General features: G+C 41.3%; 1 protein-coding gene across 2 annotated transcripts in view; it reads right to left on the bottom strand.

The window, feature by feature from the left end:
• Positions 1-23,467, bottom strand: part of LOC122798288 (myelin basic protein) — an 809,205-nt gene extending 785,738 nt beyond the window's left edge. For both annotated transcript variants that reach the window (XM_044067101.1, XM_044067102.1), the window contains exon 1: positions 23,405-23,467. In XM_044067101.1, the coding sequence (XP_043923036.1) occupies positions 23,405-23,455 (51 nt within the window). In that variant the 5' untranslated portion in view covers positions 23,456-23,467. The remainder of the gene's footprint in view (positions 1-23,404) is intronic.
• Between the last annotated feature and the right edge of the window lie 455 nt (positions 23,468-23,922).

The raw sequence follows: 23,922 nt of genomic DNA, 5'->3' as shown, positions 1-23,922 counted from the left end.
ACAATTATTATTTTCTATTATTATTTTTGTTTTGTTTTGTTTTGACTTTTTTTTTTTTTTTTTTTTTTTTTTTTTTTTTTTTTTTTTTTTTTACATAAACCACAAAAGCAGTAAAGCAGTCACAGCCCTTAAGGCCAAATACAACACCAAACATACTTGTCATAGGTGACTCCATAGTCAGACACACTGTCCCACTCACCAGGCTGAACAAGGAGAGGGTAAGTAAGCTGCCTCGGGCAGAATCCGCCACATAACACAAGCACTGGTCACTCCACGCAAGTACAAATATGACACAGTCATTGTCCATGCTGGTGTGAACGACCTGAGACGACCTCCCTGGACTCATGAAAAGAGACATAGAGGAGCTCTCTGATTATGTAGCCCAGGCAGGTATGACCCTAACCCTGAGCAGTATCCTTCCTTCACCAAGAATGATGCCACAATATAGAGACAAGATGATCAGCTTTAACAATTGGCTTAATGTCTGGTGTCATTCAAAGGGGATCCAGTGTCTGTCTGCCTGGGATGACATGCTTGACAAGCCACCGAGGCTTGCACCTGTCACCCTGGGATTCCGGATATTGGCTAAGGCTCTTGCCACCCATAGTGCCTTTTTAGGCAAGGCTCAAATTCTAAACCTACCACCCTAGAAAACAAAATGGGAAGAAATGAGGGTAATGCTGCTCAATGCCAGAAGTCTAAATCTCAAAATGCACGCTCGAGGCCCTTCTCAGTATGGAGAACATCGATGTCTGTGCTGTAACTGAAACCTGGTTCAAGGCTCCTGAGAGCACCCCGGCACTATTAGGTTTTACCTCATATCATGCCCGAAAACCCGGACACAAAAGGAGGTGTATCCATATTCATAAAGGATACCACACCTCCAGGTTGGTGCATGAAGCGAAACCATCCAGGTGCAACTAATAGGCAAAACTGCTCTACAAATTGTAGCATGTACAGGCCACCCTCTCAAACTCAGGAACCCCACACAGCCTTCCTGAAGACACTGGAGGGTATAAATGTATCTCCAAACACCATCATATTGGGTGACTTCAACTACCCAATATAGACTGGGAACATTACTCAAGCCCTAACTTTCTAGCCCAACGGTTCCTGGAGTTTTAAATGCCATGGAACAGCTAGTCACTGTTCCAGAGGAGAAAATATACTAGATCTCATTGTCACAAACATGGGGACAAATGCTCCACACCGAAGTATATCCTCATTGGTGAGATCTGATCATAAACTAATCTCACTGGAAATCCACATCCGCCCCACCCCAAACAAAAGACCATAGTGAAGAACTTCTCTAAAGCAAACTTCACACTACTCAAGACTGGTGTGGTATCCTTCAAGGCCCCTGAGCAGAAACCACAACCCAACTGCCCTTACAAATGCCTTCTATGAACACCTCCAGGACTGCATGGATCAGGCAATCCCAAATAAAACCAAGACTCTTTCCACAAGGGCACGCCAGTCTGGTGGACCCCAGCCATTAACAAACTTTACAATAAGAGGAGAAAGCTATTACATGATAGAACAAAATCCATAAAAGGGAAGTCACCCCTGATCATTATTAGTAAAAAATCGAGCACTCATAAAATCAACTAAGGCCAATTTTGAGAGAAAAATTGCCATGGATTCAAAGGACAATCATAAGGCCTTTTTCAGCTATGTTAGGAACCTGGGTGGAAACTCCCAGATATGCTCAGAATTAGTCCAAAATGATACAAAAATCACTGAACCCACAGACATTGCCAACATACTGGCAGACAGGTTCAGTGCAAACTTCACCCTCTCCCCTAAAGGAGAGATAACTATCCCAGCGAGTGTAGCCTCCCGACATCTCAAATGCGGTGAAAGCTGCTCTCTAAAGCTAAACACAGCATCAATGGGACCGGATGGTGTCCCCGGCTGTGTGCTACACTAAATGAGGAATTAAACCCGCACATAAGGCAGCTGTTTAATCTCAGCCTTACCACAGGATACGCCCAAGGAGTGGCGGCAACTGTGGTCCCACTCCACAAAGGTCCGGACCCTGGTATAAGCTTAACAAGTCTAGTCTGCAAAGCTATGGAGGATCATAATGGAGCTCATAAACAAAGATATAGGACTTGCAGACATTGGACCCGACCCAGTTTGGCTTTGTCAAGGGAAGATCATGCCTTTTGAACTTGGTGACTTCTTAAAAGTCACCAAGGCCATTGATGAGAAAGGCAGTCCATACAGCCTACCTTGACCTTGCAAAGACACAATACCCCACTCGGTATTGTAGAAAAACTTACCAGCTTAAATGTAAACCCATATGTCACAAGATGGGTTGCAAACTGGCTTAAGGACAGAACCCACAGGGTTAGAGTTGCTGGCTGTGTCAGACTCCAAGCCGGTCACAAGTGGTGTCCCACAGGGCTCGGTCCTTGGCCCCTATTGTTTGGCATCTACTTCTCAGAAGTACAGGCCAACATGGGAGGACTTTGGCTGACAAAGTTTGCAGAGACTGCAAACGCCATAGTGGAAAGTGCATCGGACACGGATATCCTTCAGAAGGGACTCACGGAAACAGATAGCTGGTGCCAGAGCCATGGCCTGAAGTTAAACGCCAAAAATGTATAGTCATACCCTTCGGGAAACAAGGTAACCCCAAGCTACCATATAGGTGGCAATCCACTAAGCACAGAAGAGGTTATCAGGGACCTGGGGACCCAGGTTGACAGTGGCCTTTCTTTGACACTCACATTGCTAAAGTGGTTAGAAAGACCTTCTACATTGCCCACCTGATCATGAAGGGATTCACATCCAGATCTAGTGAGGTCAATTTGTTCCCCTACTCTCACTATTGTCTGATCTGATTAATATACAGTGATTAACTAGAGATATAACCCCTGGTGGTGCTGCGGTGCAGTGTCACCTCACCTGAGCTGTCCGTCGATTCTCAGCTAGAGCATCTTCTGCGTGGAGACATGAAAATGGGCCTACCTTCGTTGAAGGTTGTGCGTCAGGGCTGGTAGCTCGGCATTTAAAATCAACTACCAATCATTAGCGGACTGGAGTTCCGCTGTGGCGACCCCTAACCGGGAAAAGCCGAAAGACACAAACAAACTAGAGACATATGGACTGAAAATCTTCCACACAGAGAAGGTTCTTACACTGTTTTGTTTTTGGACCCACTACACTTGTTTAGTGGGTTGTTTTGAGACTTCAGGGATACCACGGAGATTACTTGTTTTTTGAATTAGCTTTTAAGTGACATTAGTATGTAAGCTATATACGTATACAGTTGTGAGCTGTATGTATTTGTTGGCTGTTTCAGGTAAAGTACAAATGCTATGTTGTAAGTGAATTAGCTTTTATGTGACATTAGTATGTAAGCTATATACGTATATAGTTGTGAGCTGTATGTATTTGTTAGATGCTTCAGGTACAGTAGAAATGCCACATTGTAAGCAAAATAGCTTTCATGTTACATTGCTATGTAAGCTATATATGTATACAGTTGTGAGATGTATGTATTTGTTGGCTGTTTCAGGTAAAGTACAAATGCCATATTGTAAGCGAATTAGCTTTTATGTGACATTAGTATGTAAGCTAGACTCATGATCTTTTATTTTATTGTTGTCAGGCATACCTCTGTAAGTAATATGGAAGTTTTGCTAATTCAGCCTTGACTTGAATTTACCACCTATCAGCTGCAGCTATGATATGTTGCATATTGACCAAACCAGCTGAGGTTGTAACAGTATGACTATTTCTTTGATTTATTCTTTTTATATATAATGTCTTCATTCCAGAGCCAGCCATTCTCGTTTGAAATCCCATATACTTTGCATTGTGCTTCAGAGTGACATTGTAGTTGAGTCGCTTCATCTTCAAACTGTTTGTTATAATGCTTGTTTGTTTGCTAGCTGTTGCAATGTTTCACACGCAAGCTTCAATCTGGTTTCCTGCAGTGATACACACGGGTGTTCTTGGCTTGTGAATGCTCTTTTTCATGTGTTTACAAGTACATCAGAGAGGATTATAGCTGTACTGTCTTACTATGACTGAGAGCTATTGTTTTAGAGTTCTCTTTCACTGCTAGTATTGGTCACAGCTTGTGCTTTAGGTTCTTGGTTCTCACTAAGCCTATGGCCAATGGAGGACATCAAGAAGCTCAGCCACATCACCCAGTACTAGTTCGGGACTAGCAGTGGGCCCCATTAAGTATACTTTCTCCACACATCCCTCTTGAAAATTTGTGGTCACCCATCCAGTCATCCAGACTGGTTTTAATGGTTTCTAGGAAAGTGCTTTGCTTGTTAGATAAATGCAGCCGACTCCAAAAATAGGGATACACTGGGTTTAGGTATCTGTCATGCCATTTGGTGCTGCTGATGTAACAGTGTAGGTTTAAGTCTACAGAATGGGTGTTTGCTTTACCACGTGTGGGTGAAGGAGTTCAAACAGTGCTGTCCTTTTGCATGACACCTGTGATTCTGCCTCTTCCATCCCTTTGTATGTCTTCACTTATACCCTAATCTGCTAGGCATAAATTCTTATGTAGCAACATAGATCTGTTCCTTTTTAAAACTTTTGTCTCATCCCTATTTCATATCCCTGTGTATTCCATTCATGACCCATCCTGACAGCTTGGTCACCTCCTCAGGTTACCAACTGCTCCCTAACTTATCACTGATCCTGTGCTCCTGTTTAGCATATTACATAACCGAAAATGTCATGCAATTGTTTTTGGCTTCAGCCCTTACATTCTGTTGTAAGTACAGAGCATCATGATCACTGCTGGCTAAGTACACAGCATCATGACCACTGCTGGCTAAGAACACAGCATCATGACCACTGCTGGCTAAGTACACAGCATCATGACCACTGCTGGCTAAGTACACAGCATCATGATCACTGCTGGCTAAGTACACAGCATCATGATCACTGCTGGCTAAGTACACAGCATCATGATCACTGCTGGCTAAGTACACAGCATCATGATCACTGCTGGCTAAGTACACAGCATCATGATCACTGCTGGCTAAAATAACGCTGTCCTGGACATCAGATGTGAGGAGAAACATCATCCAGTAATGGAGTGGGAATAACAAGGGTTAACATTTACTATTAAGACAAGTATTAGTTGACTGATAACTGTCTACTTGCCTTCTGAAATGTTAAGAGAGGAGCAGGGTGGGAGGAGAGAATGAAAGAGTAGAATAGGAGGAGGAGGTTGTACATGTGGGAGTCTGACTGATAAGAGTAAACTTGTGGAGGACATACCTCTGTGGCATAGAGATAAAATACTGCTTACTCTTCAGGCAACTTGAGACTGATCAGCAGCTTGGGTCATGTAGGAGCCACCTGGGGATCATAGGAGTGAACAGCCACAGTTGGTTCACATATCCTGATCTTGGGGAAGGGGGGCCGCATACGCCCACATTTGCTATCACCTAACAGCAGCACTAGAAGGTTTCACCAGTGAAGTGCATAAGTTAAGACCCCAGCCAGTAATTCAATCCCTTGTGCTACACCTCCTCATCAGCTGTATGAACTCGTCATGGTCCACTAGCTCAATCAACTTCCACTACTACTCCACACTAAATCTAACTGACACCAGTTTGTTTGTTTTCCTCTTTTTTCTTCTCTGTTCACAGGACATTGCCCTATGGCTCCAGGGCCAACACCTAATTATACCATTTATTTGGCAGAGATGGTGGATGGGCATTCCTAGATTAGGTGAGAGCTTTTTATCCCATTTGTTCCTGTTTCAGAAGCCCTATTGGTCCAACTGTTCCCCAGCAACGTAAATCAGGTGGTAAAGAGCAGGTCAGCTTGTTGGTCCTGTAGGACAATCTACCCCTTCTTTAACTGGAGCATTCCCCTCCCTATCAGCAGCTTACCAAGCTCCACAATTGTGCCCTCTGACTTACAAGTGCTCGTGGATTTCACTGGCGAAACCTTCTAGTGCTTCTGTTAGGTGACAGCAAATGTGGGCGAAGCGCCCCTCCCCAAGATCAGGATATGTGAACCAACTGTGGCTGTTCACTCCCATGATCCCCAGGTGGCTCCTACATGACCCAAGCTGCTGATCAGTCTCAAGTTGCCTGAAGAGTAAACAGTATTTTATCTCTATGCCACAGAGGTAGGTCCTCCACAAGTTTACTCTTATCAGTCAGACTCCACACGCAACCTCCTCCTCCTAGTCTACTCTTTTATTCTCTCCTCCCACCCTGCTCCTCTCTTAACATTTCAGAAGGCAAGTAGACAGTTATCAATCAACTAATACTTGTCTTAATAGTAAATGTTAACCCTTTTTATTCAAAGTTTTTAGACCCCCCACTACGCCCCCCTAACCTCCTCCCCACTCGGGTATTGTAGAAAAACTTACCAGCTTAAATGTAAACCCATATGTCACAAGATGGGTTGCAAACTGGCTTAAGGACAGAACCCACAGGGTTAGAGTTGCTGGCGCTGTGTCAGACTCCAAGCCGGGTCACAAGTGGTGTCCCACAGGGCTCGGTCCTTGGCTCCTATTGTTTGGCATCTACTTCTCAGAAGTACAGGCCAACATGGGAGGACTTTGCTGACAAAGTTTGCAGATGACTGCAAACTGGGCCTATAGTGGAAAGTGCATCGGACACGGATATCCTTCAGAAGGGACTCACGGAAACAGATAGCTGGTGCCAGAGCCATGGCCTGAAGTTAAACGCCAAAAATGTATAGTCATACCCTTCGGGAAAAGCAAGGTAACCCCAAGCTACCATATAGGTGGCAATCCACTAAGCACAGAAGAGGTTATCAGGGACCTGGGGACCCAGGTTGACAGTGGCCTTTCTTTTGACACTCACATTGCTAAAGTGGTTAGAAAGACCTTCTACATTGCCCACCTGATCATGAAGGGATTCACATCCAGATCTAGTGAGGTCATTCTTCGCTTGTCCTCTTCACTTACCAGACCAATGATCCAGTACAATGCCCCATTCGGGATGTATCCCACCCGACATCTGCAGCAATTGAGAGACCCCAAAAGTTCCTCACCAAAAGGATAAAGGGACTCCAAAATCTGTCATATGCTGCCAGATTGAAGAAACTCCAGCTCTATTCAGTCGCATACCGCCTGCTCAGAGGTGACATGTGCCTGACATACAAGGCCATGTCCAACCCGAATTAATGGACATGCTCCACCTCAAAAAATCCAAATCCACCAAAACCACTAGAGCAAGTTTACTTAAACCTTAGCACGGATATAAATAGGACGTGCTGGAGGGATAGATTTATCACTCAGAGACTCCCTATGCTGTGGAATAAAATCCCGGTCCATGTGAGGCAGAGCACCTCGGTGACTCTGTTCAAGAGAAATCTAGACCTGTGGATGGGAGATCGTAGGTTTACCCCGGGAATCATCTCTGGGTCACTGCTGGACAGAGGCACAACAAACTAATGGGCACAGTATTTTTTCATATAAGGGGTGGCGTAAGCCACAATAATTTGGGCTAGGCTTATAAATGCCTTAGGGCAGATAGCCTAGTATAAACCTATGAACCTATGAACCTATCCTTTCCATAGCTTTGCAGACCAAGCTAGTCAGGCTTATGGGGCGATAGTTTCCAGGATCTGTTGAGGCACCACCTTTGTGGAGAGGGACCACTGTTGCTGTATGCCACTCTTTGGGTACATATCCTGTAGTAAGGCTGAGATTGAACAGTAGTTTTATGTTTGGGTTTAGCTCTTCTTGGAGTTCATGTAGGACGCAGCCCGGGACACTGTCTGGTCCCATTGATGCTGTATTTTTTGCTTTGGAGGGGGCAGCTCTTACCTGAGCATCTGAGATGTCAGGGGGGCAGCACTCTGCTGGGATAGATATTTGCCCTTTTGGTGGGGAGGAGGGGGAGAAGTTTGCGCTGAACTTGTCAGCTAGGATGTTGGCAATGTCTGCGGGTTTGGTGTATTTTTTGTCATTTTGGACTAATTCTGAGCATATCTGGGAATTCCCACCCAAGTTCCTAACATAACTAAAGAAAGCCTTGTGATTATCCTTAGTGTCCTGTGCAATTTTTCTCTTGAAGCTGGCCATAGACGACTTTATGAGTGCCCATAGTTTTTTGCTAATACTGATCAGAGATGCCTTCCCTTTTTGGGATTTTGCTCTATCATGTAGTAGCTTCCTCCTTCTATTGTATAGTTTGTTTATGGCTGGGGTCCACCAGACAGGACGTCTGCCTTTGGAGGATTGGGTCTTGGTTTTATTTGGGATTGCATGATCCATGCATTCCTGAAGGTGTTCATAGAATGCGTTTATAAAGGATTCTGCGGTCTGGGCCGTATTTTCCACAGGCCCGGGGGCTTTGAAGGATTCCACCTCAGTTTTGAGGAGTGTGAAATTTGCTTTAGAGAAGTTTTTCACTGTGGTTTTCAGGGAAGGGGGTGGAGTTGGGATGTGAATATCCAGTGAGATTAGTTTATGGTCTGATCTTACCAGTGAGGGATACACTTCTGGTCTGGAGCACAGAGTCCCCATGTTGGTGATGATCAGGTCCAGTATGCTTTCCCCTCTTGTGGGAGTGGCAACACGTTGTTCCATAGCATTTGAGTTTATAAATTCTAGGAACATTTGGGCTAGGGTGTTGGAGCTAGAGTAATGCTCCCAGTCTATGTTTGGGTAGTTGAAGTCACCCAATATAATGGTGTTTGGAGAGACTTTCATATTTTCCAGTGTTCTCAGGAAGGCCGAGTGGGGTTCCTGGGTTTGGGAGGGTGGTCTGTAGCAGGCTATAAACTGGAAGGCAGTTTTACCCACTGTTAGTTGCACATGGATAGTCTCTGATGCTTCATGCTGTGCCACCAACCTGGAGGTGTGGGTATCTTTGACGAATATTGATACTCCCCCTCCTTTTGTGGTTCGGTCCAAGTTTTGGGGCCGAAAAGCATGGTATGAGGTATAACCTGGTAGTGCTGGGGTGCTCTTGGGAGCCTTGAACCAGGTTTCTGTTACTGCACAGATATCGATGTTCTCCATGCTAAGGAAAGTTTTGAGTACGTGCATCTTGAGGTTTAGACTTCTGGCGTTGAGTAGCATTACTCTTAGTTTCTTATCACTTGTAATACCTATGGAGGTGGGTTTGTCTTTTGAGCCTTGCCTAAAAAAGGCACTATGGGGGTAACAAGAGCCTTTGCCAATATCTGAAAGCCCAGGGGTGACAGGTGCAAGCCGTCCCCAGTGAAGCATCGTGCCTTGTCGAGCATGTCATCCCAGGCTGACAGGCATTGGATCCCCTTTGAATGACACCAATACTTAAGCCAATTGTTGAAATTGATTATCTTGTCTTCATATTGTGGCATCATTCTTGGTGAGGGTAAGATGCTACTCAAGGTGTGCCTTAGAGGTTATTTTAAGAGGTATACATTAGTTAGGGCATGATTTAATGGCTACATCTGTCAATCAGAGACACAAGTGTCAGATCGGGGTGAATTTCCAATTTCACATTAACTGGTCCAGACTGTGCTGGAAAAGAGTTAGGGAATGGCTCGGTTTCACAAGGATGGGAAGCCTGTTCCAGAGAATGGGGATTCTTTGGGATAAATACCTGTTCCTCCAATATGTCCTATTTAAACCACAAGTAAAACTTTAAATCCTTAGATCTATTAGTTCTGGTGCTGTTAGTTCTGTAGATATGCAAAAGGGACATCAGAGCAGGATTCAAAGATGCCTTGCATGTCAGGCATAAAACCTGGTATATAAGATGGGGCATTCTGAAGTGGAACTTGGAAATGTATGCCATAGTGCATTTGTAGCTGCCTTTTCAAATCACCATACAGTGTATACAGTTGTGATGAGCTGTATGTATTTGTTGTCTATTTCAGGTAAAGTACAAATGCTATGCTGTAAGTGAATTAGCTTTTACAACAAAACAGTGTAAGAATCTTCTCTGTGTGGAAGATTTTCAGTCCATATACCTCTAGTTAATCACTGTATATTAATCAGATCAGACAATAGTAGTAGAAGTAGCAAACTTAAACTCATCTTAAGTCAAAACAAAACAAAACAAAAAAATAATAATATAAAATATATAATTGTACAGCATTACTAAGTATTTGAAAGTAATCCAAGCAAGGCAGGCTGTTTCCAGTCGAAAATCCTTTATTAAGTACACAGACAAGCGATCCAAGTAAAACAAAAATAGAGTAATAATTTCCTCACAAGCTTGTTTTCTATATATATATATATATATATATATATATATATATATATATATATGTATATATATATATTTTTATCAGGCATGGGAGTGGTTTATTGTGCTGTAAAACAAAGTGTTATTGGTACACATGCTAAATTTACATCCCTTCCCCCATCATTGTGACATTCGAGCTGGTCCTGCCCTACTTAGTAGGTGTAATAATAATGTATAACCCTTATGTACTTTAAATAAAATTTATAATGATGTGGTACCTCTTATTTAACCAGATTATTAAGTAGATTATTAAGTCTGTGATTTTATCCAAGACAGTGGCTGGAAATATATCAACCTTAGTTCATTTGGCAATCAAAAAATGTATATAAATATATATACATATACATTTTGCATGTAAAAATCAGTTTCTATTTTCATAACCTATTGTTTACATGACTAATTGTATTTTATTTTATTCTACCAGTTGGTTTTAAATACTATTTTAAATCAGTTGTAATTTAAGTGTATATTTTGTTTCCATCATCATACGTACATTTTTTTCTGGTTCTTTTTTCCACTTTTTTTTACTTTATTCAAAATGACATGTAATAACAGTAATAACAATACTAACTAATTATACAATTATATATATTTTTATAGATAGTTTTAGGGTTCTTGTACACAAACCTGAAGAAGTCTAGAAGGACGAAAGCAATCTTTGTTAACAATAGGTTATGAAAATAGAAACTGATTTTTACATGCAAAATGTATATATGTAAATATATTTATATATATTTTTTGATTGCCAAATGAACTAAGGTGGATATATTTCCAGCCATGTAGTATATTGTCTTGGATAAAATCACAGACTTTATAATCTACTTAATAATCTGGTTAAATAAGAGGTACCACATCATTATAAATTTTATTTAAAGTACATAAGGGTTATATTATTATGACAGCTACTAAGTAGGGCAGGACCAGCTCGAATGTCACACTGATGGGGGAAGGGATGTGAATTTAACGTGTGTACTAATAACACTTTGTTTTACAGCACAATAAACCACTCATATGCCTGATAAAAAGTATATGTATATTTAGAAAGCTTGTGAAGAAATTATTACTCTATTTTTGTTTTACTTGGATCGCTTGTCTGTGTACTTAATAAAGGATTTTCGACTGGAAACAGACTACCTGCCTTACTTGGATTACTTTTGAATACTTAGTAATGCTGTACAATGATATATTTTCTATTATTATTTTTTGTTTTGTTTTGTTTTGACTTAAGACGAGTTTAAGTTCGCTACTTCTGCTACTATTGTCTGATCTGATTAATATGCAGTGATTAACTTAGAGATATATACCCGCGGTGGTGGTGCTGCGGTTGCGTTGTCACCTCACCGTAAGACGCTGTCCGGTTCGATTCTCAGCTAGAGCATCTTCTGCGTGGAGACATGCAGAAATGGGCCTACCTTCGTTGAAGGCTGTGCATCAGGGCTGGTAACTCGGCACGTAAAAATCAACTACCAATCATTAGCGGACTGGAGTTCCGCTGTGGCGACCCCTAACCGGGAAAAGCCGAAAGACACAAACAAACTAGAGACATATGGACTGAAAATCTTCCACACAGAGAAGGTTCTTACACTGTTTTGTTTTTGGACCCACTACACTTGTTTAGTGGGTTGTTTTGAGACTTCAGGGATACCACGGAGATTACTTGTTTTTTGAATTAGCTTTTAAGTGACATTAGTATGTAAGCTATATACGTATACAGTTGTGAGCTGTATGTATTTGTTGGCTGTTTCAGGTAAAGTACAAATGCTATGTTGTAAGTGAATTAGCTTTTATGTGACATTAGTATGTAAGCTATATACGTATATAGTTGTGAGCTGTATGTATTTGTTAGGTGCTTCAGGTAAAGTAGAAATGCCACATTGTAAGCAAAATAGCTTTCATGTTACATTACTATGTAAGCTATATATGTATACAGTTGTGAGATGTATGTATTTGTTGGCTGTTTCAGGTAAAGTACAAATGCCATATTGTGTTTAATTAGCTTTTATGTGACATTAGTATGTAAGCTAGACTCATGATCTTTTATTTTATTGTTGTCAGGCATACCTCTGTAAGTAATATGGAAGTTTTGCTAATTCAGCCTTGACTTGAATTTACCACCTATCAGCTGCAACTATGATATGTTGCATATTGACCAAACCAGCTGAGGTTGTAACAGTATGACTATTTCTTTGATTTATTCTTTTTATATATAATGTCTTCATTCCAGAGCCAGCCATTCTCGTTTGAAATCCCATATACTTTGCATTGTGCTTCAGAGTGACATTGTAGTTGAGTTGCTTCATCTTCATACTGTTTGTTATAATGCTTATTTGTTTGCTAGCTGTTGCAATGTTTCACATGCAAGCTTCAATCTGGTTTCCTGCAGTGATACACACGGGTGTTCATGGCTTGTGAATGCTCTTTTTCATGTGTTTACAAGTACATCAGAGAAGATTATAGCTGTACTGTCTTACTATGACTGAGAGCTATTGTTTTAGAGTTCTCTTTCACTGCTAGTATTGGTCACAGCTTGTGCTTTAGGTTCTTGGTTCTCACTAAGCCTATGGCCAATGGAGGACATCAAGAAGCTCAGCCACATCACCCAGTACTAGTTCGAGACTAGCAGTGGGCCCCATTAAGTAGACTTTCTCCACACATCCCTCTTGAAAATTTGTGGTCACCCATCCAGTCATCCAGACTGGTTTTAACGGTTTCTAGGAAAGTGCTTTGCTTGTTAGATAAATGCAGCCGACTCCAAAAATAGGGATACACTGGGTTTAGGTATCTGTCATGCCATTTGGTGCTGCTGATGTAACAGTGTAGGTTTAAGTCTACAGAATGGGTGTTTGCTTTACCACGTGTGGGTGAAGGAGTTCAAACAGTGCTGTCCTTTTGCATGACACCTGTGATTCTGCCTCTTCCATCCCTTTGTATGTCTTCACTTATACCCTAATCTGCTAGGCATAAATTCTTATGTAGCAACATAGATCTGTTCCTTTTAAAACTTTTGTCTCATCCCTATTTCATATCCCTGTGTATTCCATTCATGACCCATCCTGACAGCTTGGTCACCTCCTCAGGTTACCAACTGCTCCCTAACTTATCACTGATCCTGTGCTCCTGTTTAGCATATTACATAACCGAAAATGTCATGCAATTGTTTTTGGCTTCAGCCCTTACATTCTGTTGTAAGTACAGAGCATCATGATCACTGCTGGCTAAGTACACAGCATCATGACCACTGCTGGCTAAGAACATAGCATCATGACCACTGCTGGCTAAGTACACAGCATCATGACCACTGCTGGCTAAGTACACAGCATCATGACCACTGCTGGCTAAGTACACAGCATCATGATCACTGCTGGCTAAGTACACAGCATCATGACCACTGCTGGCTAAGTACACAGCATCATGACCACTGCTGGCTAAGTACACAGCATCATGATCACTGCTGGCTAAGTACACAGCATCATGATCACTGCTGGCTAAGTACACAGCATCATGATCACTGCTGGCTAAGTACACAGCATCATGATCACTGCCGGCTAAGTACACAGCATCATGATCACTGCTGGCTAAGTACACAGCATCATGATCACTGCTGGCTAAAATAACGCTGTCCTGGACATCAGATGTGAGGAGAAACATCATCCAGTAATGGAGTGGGAATAACAAGGGTTAACATTTACTATTAAGACAAGTATTAGTTGACTGATAACTGTCTACTTGCCTTCTGAAATGTTAAGAGAGGAGCAGGGTGGGAGGAGAGAATGAAAGAGTAGAATAGGAGGAGGAGGTTGTACGTGTGGGAGTCTGACTGATAAGAGTAAACTTGTGGAGGACCTACCTCTGTGGCATAGAGATAAAATACTGCTTACTCTTCAGGCAACTTGAGACTGATCAGCAGCTTGGGTCATGTAGGAGCCACCTGGGGATCATGGGAGTGAACAGCCACAGTTGGTTCACATATCCTGATCTTGGGGAAGGGGGGCCGCGTACGCCCACATTTGCTATCACCTAACAGCAGCACTAGAAGGTTTCACCAGTGAAGTGCATAAGTTAAGACCCCAGCCAGTAATTCAATCCCTTGTGCTACACCTCCTCATCAGCTGTATGAACTCGTCATGGTCCACTAGCTCAATCAACTTCCACTACTACTCCACACTAAATCTAACTGACACCAGTTTGTTTGTTTTCCTCTTTTTTTCTTCTCTGTTCACAGGACATTGCCCTATGGCTCCAGGGCCAACACCTAATTATACCATTTATTTGGCAGAGATGGTGGATGGGCATTCCTAGATTAGGTGAGAGCTTTTTATCCCATTTGTTCCTGTTTCAGAAGCCCTATTGGTCCAACTGTTCCCCAGCAACGTAAATCAGGTGGTAAAGAGCAGGTCAGCTTGTTGGTCCTGTAGGACAATCTACCCCTTCTTTAACTGGAGCATTCCCCTCCCTATCAGCAGCTTACCAAGCTCCACAATTGTGCCCTCTGACTTACAAGTGCTCGTGGATTTCACTGGCGAAACCTTCTAGTGCTTCTGTTAGGTGACAGCAAATGTGGGCGTAAGCGGCCCCCTCCCCCAAGATCAGGATATGTGAACCAACTGTGGCTGTTCACTCCCATGATCCCCAGGTGGCTCCTACATGACCCAAGCTGCTGATCAGTCTCAAGTTGCCTGAAGAGTAAACAGTATTTTATCTCTATGCCACAGAGGTAGGTCCTCCACAAGTTTACTCTTATCAGTCAGACTCCCACACGTACAACCTCCTCCTCCTATTCTACTCTTTCATTCTCTCCTCCCACCCTGCTCCTCTCTTAACATTTCAGAAGGCAAGTAGACAGTTATCAATCAACTAATACTTGTCTTAATAGTAAATGTTAACCCTTGTTATTCCCACTCCATTACTGGATGATGTTTCTACTCACATCTGATGCCCTCCATTATTGAAGATCACTATTTCCCTGCCATTCCTCTCCACAACCCTATCACCTCCATGCCACAGCCCTTTTGTCAATGGCCTACATTTCTGTGAAACCTGCATTAACAACCCCCCTCTCTGCATCATTTTTCATAGTTTTCCCCAGTCTTCCCTCCTACACTTGATACAACGCATTATTAAAACTGTACAGCCATAGCCATTTTCTGAGTTACCCTTGTTTGGTCCTTTGCTGTGCTCTGCATCCATGTTCCCTGTCTGCCTACAGCTGAAGTACTACTCCTCTCCTTTGCTTCTCTGACAACCCTTCCCTTCTTTCAACTTAGTTTAAACGGATGATCTTAAGGGCATACTTCTCCAACCAAGCTTTAAGTACTGATGTCAACTCTTGAACTGTTCTTGACAGAGAGCTAGTCCCTCTACCAGGCCTCCCCATCTTCTTTTGCAAATCGCAAGAACTTCCTCACTGCTGCAGACAGTCACTGTACTCCATAATCCATAAAAAACAAACTAGAAACCATTAAAAGCTTCAGAGATATGCTTAAGACAGCACCTCTTACTGAATCTACCTGCAACTGCTACCATGACAATGGTTAGCTACCTTACCATCCCATACCATAAATAATAGAATACATTTAACTATTTTCGAATATTTCACACTCATATAGGAGCTTCTGTATCATATGCATGACTGCACTGTATGACTGCACTGTATTTTATGCATAGCTTAGACTGCATTTTGTATATATTTTTTCTTAATGCACTCTGAAAATCATCTTACCTTATCTGCACTCTGGCTTACCAGTACGTTCTAAATTTTGCAATGTACTCATTTGGTACACACTATTTTTGATTGAAAGGTTGATGTATTTTCTGCTGTTTGAGCTTAGGCTGTGGCTGAAAATGGTTGACAGACCAGTCCACCCACTCAATGAACAAACGGGAAATAAATACATTTTCACTTCTTCAGTGTATTGGTTTCTGGCAAAGGTAACATTCTAATAATGTTGCTGCCAATCCCTATCATGTTATCTTTCTGTCACTTCCTTGCCTTTGTTTATTACTATTGCAGCTGTCTCCCTGGGCATGTTAAAGTTGTCTATTTGTACACCAACATGCACCCAAATCTTCACATTTTGTGATTATCTTAATTACCTCCTGCCACATCTTACTATGTCAAAGCTCCAAGATCAGTTTCAGTGTAATCTGGCCTCTCCTGTCTCACTTGTCAAAACTTTTTAGTCCCTTAGTGATGGAGTTTCCAGTCACCAAAATTCTCTTCTCTGTTTCCACAAAGGCTCAACCCACAGGCATTATCTCTTGTTTTCAGTCATTATCCTTTTGTCTATGCAACCTTTCCAGTCACGACCATCCTAAGTGCAGTCCATCCCAGCTCCCTCTTGTTGCACTCATCTCAGCTCCCTCTTCCCCCTCTCAATTTCTCCCCAGCTTGGTCCCTTTTAGTGCAGTCCCAACCAGCAATGGCTCCAGGACTTAGCACTGAATCATTCGACTGGTGACAAGGGATGGTAAGGATAGGAGTCCTCATGTCCTTACTTTCTGCCCCCAGCCATGTAGTCAGTTGTGGACTCATGTTATAACACCTTTATTTACCTTATATGCATGTGTGTGTGTGTGTGTGTGTGTGTGTGTGTGTGTGTGTGTGTGTGTGTATGTGAAGGTCTACCTTGGATCATTGCTGAAACATTCATCTTAAGTTATCATTTACATTACACAGAATACCTTTCCACTGAAAAAGAAAGAACACAAAATCAGAATTTTTTTTTTTCTGGACAGATAGCCTCAAGTAAACCTACACAAAACTGTATTGCTAAATATCTTTATTCTGACATCACACGATAATAGGACAAACTTTCTTACCCACTGTTAACCAATGTCTGAAAGTATATGATTTTAATGTGTGCTTGCAACACTAATTTTTCTTGAATTCTGACTGGCTGATTCGTGCTTTTTAAACATGGGGCTGGATTCAGAAAGATTACAGTGAGGTGTACACTTGGTGTACACCTCACTCATGATAACCATTTCCATTCAGAGTTAACCCTACCATAGTGCTGCAACATTAAGATATGTAGCACTGCAGCTGAATGTCTCTCTGGCTTACTGAAAATGCTGATGAGGCATTCTGAGGCAGTAGCCTTAGATAATTAGCCATGTGCTTCCATCAGGAAATATCCACCTATTCTTACTTTCTGTGCACAACAATGTAGCCAGCTATGGACATTACAGTTTTATTTACCTTATATGCATGTGTGTGGTTGTGTGTACACACACACGTATGTAAAGATCTATATTGGATCATTGCTGAAACATTCTTCTTAATTTAATGCATCACTTACATTACATAGAACATCATTCCACTGGGGCATCATAAGGGAACAGTCTATTCTAATTAGCCATGTATTTCCATCCAGAAATGCCTGTGGTAAAGCATTTACATAGCAACCCAAGTTATTGACCTGATAATGTTAGAGGAAAGTGCTGAGGAGTTTAACAAACCGGTAGTGTTCCGGAATGTGTGCATGCATGTGTGTGTGTGTGTGTGTGTGTGCGTGTGTGTGTGTGTGTGTGTGTGTGTGTGTGTGTGTGTGTGTGTGTGTGTGTGTGTGTATGTCCACATGGGAAGTCACAGTAGGAGGGCTAGTTAAGGGATAGGCAGGCTAGTTGTATACATGAGTGAGTGGGAAAGTGTGGCCATGAGTGCAATCAAGTTGGGGGTGTGTGTTTATGCATGAATGTGTGTGTGTGTGTGTGTGTGTGTGTGTGTGTGTGTGTGTGTGTGTGTGTGTGTGTGTGCATATGTGTGTGTGTCTGTGTGCAGTAGTAAGAATGAAATACTATATGCATATACTGGAGGACATTGAACTTGGAAGCTCATAGTTAAGTGTCTGTGTCCAGAGGTGGATGGAAGAGAGTGTGTTTCTGTATATACACATTTGTTGTAACAGGAAACCGGAAGCCTGCTATATGGTTATGGAAGGGTGTTTAAGGAGCAAAAAAGTGTGTTTTATGTGTGTCTATGTATGTGGAAAGGATAAGTCAGGTGAGCCATGAGACAACACTGAGTTGAGAGGGAGGATAAGTGAAGGTATAACCATGTATGTACATTTGAAGTGATGAAACTCAGGTCCTGCATACAACTGTACAAGTGTTTGTGTGTGAATTCAGGGAAAGACTGGGACATGTATGCATGTGTATGGGCTGGTGGGGTGTGTCTGAGTCTTGGAACCTGTAATTATTACTACGTATTTTGTTTGTATTTCTTCCTCCTTGGTCTGCCCTTTCTAGTTTCTTACCCCAGTGTCCCCCATCCACTGCCAGGTCAAATGAATTTGGGATGGGGCCGGTAAGGAACCTCAGGGCAATCTGACGGAGATGGATATTTGCATTATGACTGACCCTCTTGTCCCTCGCCCCTCTCCTACACTCATTTTGCAAACTGTCCAAGGACCACTGCCCTCTGTCTGGACCACACCTCTCCTCATGGATCGATAAGATGAGCATTCACCTCCCAGGATAGGCACTCCCATCCATTTCTGCCACTCCATCAAACCCAGGTTGGCTGACTTTATTACCAATGATGGTAAAGGAAAACTACTACTTGCATATGTTCTTGTGGAAGATGAGACTAAAACTACTACTTGCATATGTTCTTGTGGAAGATGAGACTAAAAGTCTGTATGCTAGTGTGTGTGTGTGTGTGTGTGTGTGTGTGTGTGTGTGTGTGTGTGTGTGTGTGTGTGTGTACATCCTTGTGTTACATGGCTGCACAGGCTGGTAGGGCAACCAAACATGCTTCAACTACTTAGGTGGGAGATTTTTAAAAATATAAACTACATTTTACTGTGATTCAGTCATGCAGAGTATGTATGACTCTATATCAAATTACTGCTCAGCACAACAACTTGCATTTCTGAGCATCCCAAATTGAACTTCTGTGCAGAGTTCTAGGAATACCACCCAAGTTATTTAGTAATGGTAAGAAGCATCTTATTTTTTAAAGGCTTCCACAGCACAATACTAATAATCTCCTCTCCAAACATTTTATTTCACACCTTATGAGATTTACCCACTCAACTTCACTACCATGGGTAAAATATGTCAGACATGGGTGTGACGACAGGAGATACTGCCAGCCATTCCAGGACAAATAAGGCAGTGGATTTGTAACATATGCCAGCACAGCTAGCTGGAATTTCGTAAATAATTACATGTCATTTGTGTATCAAACTAATTTATACAGATGCTTGTTCTGAAAAGGTACTTGTGAGGTTTGCTTGTGTTAACATCTATCAACAGTGTGGCCTGTTGAAAGGAAAATAAATGTATATACATTATTGTAACTGTTTAAATGTATACATTGTAAAAGCATATACTTGAAGTGAAGAGGTTAATCTTAATCCACCTGACTTTGCAAAATATCCTTGAAATTAAATTACTTTATGGGTTAAGGCATAAAGATGTTGTCCCATAGTTTTGAGTGGAGCCAGAGATGTAATGTATGTGCTAGAGAATATCTGGTAGCTCCTGTAGGAAGAGTGAAATGGTTTTATGACTTCCAGCAACTGCAGCACATCTTAGCAAAGCTCTATCTGTGTATGTCATAGCACATAGGTGCTAAAACCCTGGTAGCTTCAAGTGATGGGGGATAGTGTGGGAAAGAGTCAAATGACCAAACGTGTGTGATGATGTCATTCTGTACAGAAACAATATTTTAATATTAGGGGAGACTGAAGTCTCAACAGTATTCTGTGTTCTGTCTTGCATCTGATAACAAGGACTGCTCAACCATCTTGCAGTGCTCTATTCAGCAAGTAGGAACAGTAATTAATTTAGTCAATCAGGAACAGACAGCGAGATTAGCTAAATACTGTTTTTCTATTACTGTGTGAAACTTTCCATCGGTGTTATTTTTAATATTCCCTGTGACTGAAACTCCGGTGCTTACTGTAAATAAATATTTAGTATTTTGTTGTTCTTTTATTATTTATTATTAAATATATTTACACTTTTCTTTGTGGCTCAAATATTTAAGTTTTGAGAGTATTTGCATATATTTATTTGGTGATAATTCTGGCCACTGCTGAAAGCCTTGCTGTTTGGTCAACATTACCATTTGTATTAATATTAATTTAACTCAGTGTAATTAGGTACCCTTGTAAGGGCCTTAGAGTTGCTGGCAGGGGTTCTTGCGGCAGTGATAGCCACCTTATAGTCTGGGCAGAAGTGTGTTCACTGAGTGCTCTTAAGGGAAATTGTGGTTGATGCAGAGAGGTCTGCATCTGGAAATACTGAATGTCTCCATTTGTATTCCAAGTGAACATCCCTCTCCAGTTTCAGTAGTGAGGATTCAGGTTCTTTGATTACTGGCCCAGTGTGGGGACATCACAATGAGTAAATTCTGCTTTACTTACAGTCTAGATTAGTAGTAGATTTAGCCTAGACAGCAGTGGTGAAAAGAACTATTCAACCAGCACTTGCCCAAAAAGAAAACAAAACAGTAGGACTGGTTCACAATCTTTTCAATTGTTTAGGTTAGATGGACATCATACTGAAATGGATGTGTCTGAACTGCTTATGTGCAGCAAAATTCCAATAAGCAAATGTGGACTGATGCCAACGAAGCATCAGACTTGGTCACTTCATATTGGGGTACTACAGCACAACAGGAGAGCTGCTATTCCAGACATTGTAAGATATCACAGAAGATTTGTAAGTAATTCATTTTTATGAAGTTACACAGTGAAGACACTCCTATAGGGGAAAAGCACTTTTCAAACTAATTGAAAAAAATATAGACGGGAGATAATGGTCATGTTAGCAGGCATTTTCTAATTAGAAAAAATATAATTGGGACAATGACAGGATGGGATGCATAACAAAAGTTTACGTTTCTAAAACATTTTGACCATCTTGGAACACTGACGGGGGGGAGGGGTTGTGAACAGTTCACAGAATTGTGGTTATTTTTATTGCTCGGGTCAACTCTGGATGCCCAATTGCGCACTGGACAAACCTGCATTCTTACCCAGATTTTAAAATGATAGCCTACTGGGCATGTTACTGCAAAGGCAGTATGGACCAAGAACATTTGGAATGTTGACAGCATTTAGAAGATCATTCATAGTGTCAAGACACTAATTTGTATATTCATCAAAACTTACTATGCCAGTCATCTGTGTGAGTGGTTCAGCCCAGTTTGGCATGTATTAGCAGCATAAATAAATGAAGGCTATCACCTGGAGATTATAAGCACTTAACTAGGAAGAAAAAACACTTAGCTAACAGTGCAGAACTCCTGATATGGTGTAAAAGAAGATACCTTCTGATACAGACAGTCATAGCACTGAAGAGGAGTGAAGACCAACACGATGGTTGCCTAGTAACAGAAGGGCTGGTTGTTGCTGTTAAATCTGTGCAGCAGGGAAAGCATCTAATGTAAATGCAATGACCTGATACAGAATCCAAAAATGAATACAGATCAAAGGTTTCAGACAGTCTAATGAGAATTTTACTACCATTTACAAGACTGTGAGAAGCTCAAGCTGATTTTTCACAGTAGCTCCCACATATCTGACTCACTGCAAAGTCCTGTAACAAACACATGACAAAGAGAGTCCACAGTGTACCTCTCAACCTTGTAGCACAAGAAATCTGGCAAAGCCTAAAATAATGGGGGGGGGGGGGTCAGAGGCCCCAAAATAGGGACAGATTTTAAATACTGCTCTTAGAAATTTAGAAAGTTGCCAGAATAAAATGATTTGTGTTATGATTCATTTTCTGAAGGATATGAAGACTGAAACTCAAATGCATGTCATTATTTAATGACGTCAATCTTCAGCGATTTGCCAGAAACCACAAATGTTATGAGAAACAGACCAGGAATACGAGGCACAAATCTGAACATTCTGCAAAAAATATGTATAGTTGAAAGGTGTGGGCTACATGACACAAAAGCAACACACAGACACACACACACACACACACACACACACACACACACACACACACACACACACACATCTGAAAGTTCAGAGTCAGAAAATCACTACTTGATCCACACCTGGAGTAAATTAAATACTGTAGACCTATAGGGTAGCATCTAGTAAAATAAATCAATAAGAGAGGTAATAATGAAATAGTTTAAGGTAAGCATCCTTGCTAAAAAAATCTGACCGTAAAATGAACCCTCACAAATGGGACTCCAATATACTTGAACTGTTCCACTTACTTAGAGGGCTGGGTATGGAGGTGAAGTCCAATATGAGGGAGGAGTGAGCTTTCTTTGATTAAACAGGATCAGTAAACGTGGCTGACAAACATTCTGCTGAAAATTGGCTAGCTAAATAGAGACAAGTCAAAAGCAGGATTCACCAAATGAAGAAAAAGCACAACATAAAAGTATATTTTAGAAGAAAAGAAGATCCCTACATCCCCAGTGTAGAGGGTTCTATACTCACATCTACCTACTCTGACATCTCACTATCTAGGATTAGAGTGTATATTTTGCTTCATACTGTAGCAGTATGTAGTGACCTTAAAATTAGAATATAATAGTGAATGGGTTACGGGGAATGTGCTGGGGTTTGCTCCCTATAAAAATGTTCATTTCACCTTCCAATCAGCCAGATGTATTTGTCCAACCATGTTTTGGTCACCACATAAAGTGATCTCTTTTAAATCTTGTCTAATAGAATTCAGTATTAATTCCACACAAACAACCTGTCAAATCAGTGAAATATATCAGTATTTTTATAAAAAACATAAACAGTAATAAACCTGGAAGAAGAGTAGCTGTAAGGAATACAAAGAGGACATGGCACAGAAACAGGAGAAGAGACGCATTGTGACTTTAAAACTTCACAGGTTATTTATCTTGTTAAGTTTTTTTAAAAGTGGTAACACGATGTTAGAGCAATAGTACTAAGAATGCCAGTCAGAGCATGCGGCAATCCCATCTGTCAGCAGCTTACAATGGGATAAAATACAGCTTCAAAGGCTGGTTAAGTAACACAGTTAGGCAAAATTGCTGTCTTTCCTCCAAAGAAGCAATGCTGCTTCAAGTGTGCTAATACCTGTTGATAAGAGGAACACCATAACCAAACAAAACCAGAAATAAAACTCATCAATTGATTAGGAATTAAAGTTGATGAAAAGTGCAAATAGTTATTTATTTATTTGTCTTTATTGATAAAAAAATCCTCAAAACATGTTTAATTACTGAGGCTTACCTTGCAGGGATTTTCACAATTATTCTTGTGTTTCACAATCTGGTTTCCCATGGTTGAAATGGTCTGCAAACAAACAAACAAATAATAATAGCAATTTATATACCAAGTCTCATTCAAATATAGCAAGACAGGTCTCAAACACACACACACACACACACACACACACACACACACACACACACACACACACACACACACACACACACAACTGGCAGTTCATATGTACACAGCACACTCTTTAATTAATGAGTGCCTATTATAGATGTGCTAAGAGCAGAATTTAGAAGCCCAGAAGTACTTTACATAGACACAGAGTAGCTCTGGTCTGTGGTATAATGAACATGTGTGAATTTTTTGTGCACAGTAGCCTGATACTTGGGAAACCTCTTTATACTGCGTGGAACTTCTTCCTGGAAAACTAGAATGAACTGAAAGAACAGAAAGGGGATGGCTGTACCCAGACACTACACACAGAGGTTTAAGTATATTTCTTCTTTTGAATGTCCACGGCTAGATCC

The sequence above is a fragment of the Protopterus annectens genome, chromosome 3.part1 (assembly GCF_019279795.1).
Source record: "Protopterus annectens isolate FY-2018-M chromosome 3.part1, PAN1.0, whole genome shotgun sequence".
NCBI lineage: Eukaryota > Metazoa > Chordata > Ceratodontiformes > Protopteridae > Protopterus > Protopterus annectens.
The sequence above is the reverse complement of the archived record's forward strand: the minus strand, read 5'-3'. Positions and strand labels throughout refer to the sequence as shown.